This window comes from Clupea harengus, chromosome 7 (genome assembly GCF_900700415.2).
Source record: "Clupea harengus chromosome 7, Ch_v2.0.2, whole genome shotgun sequence".
In the NCBI taxonomy this organism is placed as follows: domain Eukaryota; kingdom Metazoa; phylum Chordata; class Actinopteri; order Clupeiformes; family Clupeidae; genus Clupea; species Clupea harengus.
In genome coordinates, this window is record NC_045158.1 from 3222025 (window position 1) to 3227024 (window position 5000).

General features: G+C 43.8%; 1 protein-coding gene across 3 annotated transcripts in view; it reads left to right on the forward strand.

Moving 5' to 3' along the window:
- ikbkb (inhibitor of nuclear factor kappa B kinase subunit beta) overlaps positions 1–5000 on the forward strand; it is a 35660-nt gene that overhangs the window by 17709 nt on the left and 12951 nt on the right. For all 3 annotated transcript variants that reach the window (XM_031570174.2, XM_031570175.2, XM_012825492.3), the window contains exons 6-9: positions 212–300; positions 909–998; positions 1647–1771; positions 3015–3122. In XM_031570174.2, the coding sequence (XP_031426034.1) occupies positions 212–300; positions 909–998; positions 1647–1771; positions 3015–3122 (412 nt within the window). The remainder of the gene's footprint in view (positions 1–211; positions 301–908; positions 999–1646; positions 1772–3014; positions 3123–5000) is intronic.

A 5000-nucleotide genomic window follows, 5' to 3' on the forward strand; every position in this document is an offset into this window, starting at 1 on the left:
AGTTTTCCACTCATTGTAATGCAGCTCAAAGGTAGCTGGTATGGCTGTTCTTGATGTTGTCAGAGCAATACCTTTCATTTTGCCAATATTTTAAAGGTAACAGCAAAGTTCATGGATTTGATTTTGAATGCCTCTTTCCCCTTCCTCCCCTGCTCTTTTGCTCTCTCTCTCTTTCTTTCTCTCTCTCTCTCTCTCTCTCTCTCTCTCTTAGCCTCTGCAATGACATACCTCCACAACAAGAGAATTATCCACAGAGATTTGAAGCCTGAGAACATTGTTCTCCAGCAGGGAGAGATGAGAGTGAGTGCCTTAAAACGTGTGTGTGTGTGTGTGTGTGTGTGTGTGTGTCTGTGTGTCTGTGTGTGTGTGTAGTTGACTATGTTCCCAATGTGTACCATTACATTTGAGGTCACACCCAATAACAGACTCAGAGTGAAGAAAACACAGTGACATGTGCATATGAACAGACACACACACACACACACACACACACACACACACACACACACACACACACACACACACCACACACACACACACACACACACACACACACACACACAGAGAGAGAGAGAGAAAGACAAACAGAGATTACAAATAGATCCTTTTCTGAGGTAACTCCCTGCTTGTAATTTCGTGTGCAATAAAATGTAGCTGCAATGAAATGATGCAACTCAGAAAAACCTATAAAACATGATCTGTTCACACTGTTATTTTGTCTGTTACTGTTCTTGTATACACCCATACACACATAAGCATGATGGACATGATGGACACTCTCACACAGGCACACGTGCATGGACACACACACCAAAACTCTCTCTCTCACACACACACACACACACACACACACACACACACACTTTAACACTTAAACACTTATGTAACACTCTTTCTGTCTGTTTCAGCTGATCCATAAGATCATTGATCTTGGCTACGCTAAGGAGCTAGACCAGAGCAGCCTCTGCAACTCTTTCGTCGGAACCCTTCAGTACCTAGTGAGTGTGTGTGTGTGTGTGTGTGTGTGTGTGTGTGTGTGTGTGTGTGTGTGTGTGTGTGAAATACATACTAACTATACCTACTGTATTAGCAGCAAACATATCATGTACATACATACATAGCACCTCCCTTCCTAACTGCCACCTTGACTAGCGCTTAACTTGCACTTCAGCAGTTACATTCCTGCACTTCTTTTTCCTTTCTAGGTCGTTTTTCTAATTCTTATGTAAAGTAGTATTTATTGTTACACCATGTTCTTTATTGCTCTTAGCTTGACTGTTCTCTCCATTGTACGTCGCTTTGGACAAAAGCGTCTGCTAAATGACTAAATGTAAATGTAAATGTAATGTAGCGTAGTCTGTGACAGTGAACAGCTCTGCAAGACTGAGTGTTCTGTAGTGTGGGCTGATATGATTTTTAAATGTTTTTAATGTAGGTTTTTAAAAGTAAAACATCTCTTCCGTTCATTCTTTCTCTTCCTCCTTCTCTATCTGAACACCCTCTCCCTCTCCCTTTCTCTCTCTCTCCCTATCTCTCCCCCTCTCTCTCTCCCTCTCTTTCTCTCCCACTCTCCCTCTCCCTATATCTCCCCCCCCCTCTCTCTCTCCCTCTCTCTCTCCCTCCATCTCTCCCTCTCCCTCTCTAAGGCCCCAGAGCTGTTGGAGCAGAGGGCGTACACAGTCACTGTGGACTACTGGAGCTTTGGGACGTTTGTGTTTGAGTGCATCACAGGATTCCGCCCCTTCCTGCCAACATGGCAGCCTGTGCCTTGGTAATACACACACACACACACACACACACACACACACACACACACACACACACACACACACCCACATGTACATCCATAACAACACTGCTACATGCACACACACACACACAAATACACAAATAGACACACAGTCCCATAACTGCTACACGCACACACACAAATACACAAATAGACACACAGTCCCATAACTGCTACACGCACACATACAAATGAACAAATAGACACACAGTCCCATAACTGCTACACACACACATACAAATACACAGATAGTCATGATACTCACACATATCATGATGGGACATTATCGTGTGTGTGTGTGTGTGTGGTGTGTGTGTGTGTGTGTGTGTGTGTGTGTGTGTGTGTGTGTGTGTGTGTGTGTGTGTGTGTGTGTGTGTGTGTGTGTGAGAGAGAGAGAGAGAGAAAATAACCACATGTCCAGCACCAATTATAAAAACTCATTCTGTCTCTCCTGGCCTTGTTGTCATTGCAGTTTGTACTGTTTTAGTGTCCGTGCAGAGTACACCTTTTCAAAACACTTCACACAATCAGCATATCCGTAGAGTTGTTTGTGCTGGGGAGTGAGTCCCAGCCTCGACACGCTTTACGAGGGGAGCGGATGTGCTCAGGTGTGTGTGTGTGTGTGAAGGCGATTGTGAGAAAGTGTAATATGGTTGTTATTGTTATTACTGGGCGAGTTAGGATAACAGTGTGTGCACGGTTTGGACGCCATACGCCTCAGCCCAGTGAGGTCATTCTTCTCTAGAATCGCAAATCTAAGCAACCCCTGGATGCACTCAAAGAATTCCTGGAAAAAACCCTGCAACCCTTTATGTGTGTGTGTGTGTGTGTGTGTGTGTGTGTGTGTGTGTTACTGTGTCTGTGTGTGTGTGTACACTTATGTGGATGTGTGTGTGTGCGTGTGTGTATAGGGTCAACTGGGTTTATATCAACAAACACATTACTTAATTTGTTCTGCGGAGCCTTATTAATCAGCTCGATCAGTATTCCTCAAAGAGGAAAATAAGATTGCGTGTCCTTCCTTTACTCAGACCCACACACCATTTAGTCTTGTTCCAGTGAACAGCATCTCTCTCGGCTTCACCAGCCACACCACTCCTCCTCTCCGCATCTCTGTCTCCATCTCAGCACTCATGCAGTCCCTCTCTCTCTCTCTCTCTCTCTCTCTCTCCCTCTCTCCCTTTCTCCCTCCCTCCCTCCCTCTCTCTCTCTCTCTCTCCCTCAGGCATACTAAGCTGAAGACGAAGGACGAGGATGATATAGTGGTGTATGAGAACCTGCAGGGAGAGGTGCACTTCTCCAAACACCTGCCACAGCCCAACAATATCAACAAGTCAGTGATCACCCTCTGTGTCTGTGTCTGTGTCTGTGTGTGTGTGTGTGTGTGTGTGTGTGTGTGTGTGTGTGTGTCTGTGTGTGTGTCTGTGTGTCTGTGTGTGTGTCTGTGTCTGTGTGTCTGTGTGTCTGTGTCTGTGTCTGTGTGTGTGTGTGTGTGTGTGTGTATGTGTGTGTGTGTGTGCATGTGCATCTGTTCATTTTATACATGCTAGTTGTTGCTCTCCCTGTGTGTGTGGGGAGATGAGGGGATGGATGGTACAACATGAAAGACTGACTCCTTTACTCCTTTACCTGAAACACATCCCTTCTTACGTCTACATAGGCTAAGTATTATCAAACATTAGCTAACGTTAGCGATCAACACAATTAGCCAGCAAACTGCAATAGTATCAGTCACCATCATTCAATCATTTCACAGAGGGCATGTCTGTGCTGGATTAAAAAAACACAAACGTTCAAAGTAGACTTTTCTTAACTTGTTGTAATCAGGGGCGGACTGGCCATCGGGGATACCGGGGGAATCCCCGGTGGGCCGACGAGGTTGGGATGGTCCAAAATACCGACACACTTCCATCACCAACCGGCCCACCCTCTTACACCGCCGGCACCTTGAACTATTTTCCATACTACTCAGAACACGTATAATTTCCTCTATTAACTATGTAAACTCAAATCACTGACTGATTTTTATACTCCTCCTCGCGATCTGTATTCACACTCATGGTGCCTATTTTTCGAAAATGTTCTGAAGTGTCTTCTGAAATGTGTTCTTACGGACTTCAGAAATTCAACGTAAGAAACGATCTCCACCTTATTAATGAACACCTGAAAATGGGTTCTTACACAGCCGAAGTGTTCTCAGCTGTGCGGATTGAGGATGAGGATTCTTAAATTAAACGCACCTGGATTTGCATACACACCCCGCCAGGGCACGCAACCGTAGTGACGTGTGCCGTCAGCCCTTCTAACACTTCTAACATGGAGCGGCTCGTGGGGCATCTGGTGGTTTTGAGGAATTGCATTTAAGAAAACTCTGGGCCATTTACCACTGTTATTTAGCGTGACAGTGACAGTGATACAAGGTAAGTTGTGGCGTTGACTTGTCCAATGTTAGCTTGCCTTTCACAGATGAGGTAACGTTCACTACCAACTAGCCTAGCTAACGTTAGGTAGATAAATGTCCAAAATTGAGACCGTTATGATCTGGTAAAATAAGCAAGCTGGCGCTGTTGTCATCATCGATATGATCTATTTTAACATGTTAGCCGTAGTCACTTGTTTACAATCGATGAGCAAGCTATCCATGGTGGTAGTTGTAAAGAGGGCAATCTTATAATTTCTAATAACTTATGTAAAATAAGTTAACCAGCTAGATTGTTATGCTAAAATCACCGTGTTACACACAACACTAACATTATAAACAATGTTAATATGTTATCTAGATTAGATAGTGAGGTCATAATAACACATGAGTATACTGATATTGTTTTTTATTATCATTTGACTATAATGCACCCGGGCCAGCAGTTAGTTTAGGTTCTGTTACTTAACTTATTGTTTTGTTATGCACCTTCAACACCCCTACACACACACACACACAACCACACACCCAGCATGCAACACTACTGATACCACTGATGTTCACACCCCATCGTATGTTCTATTCTGTTCATTTCTACAATATAGTTCATACTAATTCTACCCTCTGATTCCAGTTTCTTTATTGTGTGGATATTCATTCCTTAATGTTCTGTAGTTATACGTATAACCATCTGATACTAGCCCAGAGTTAAGCCTATTCATCTAGCAAACTATACCTACCTTGGAGTGTTACAATAGCCAGTATCATTTTATTCCATGTGTCCACCCAGGC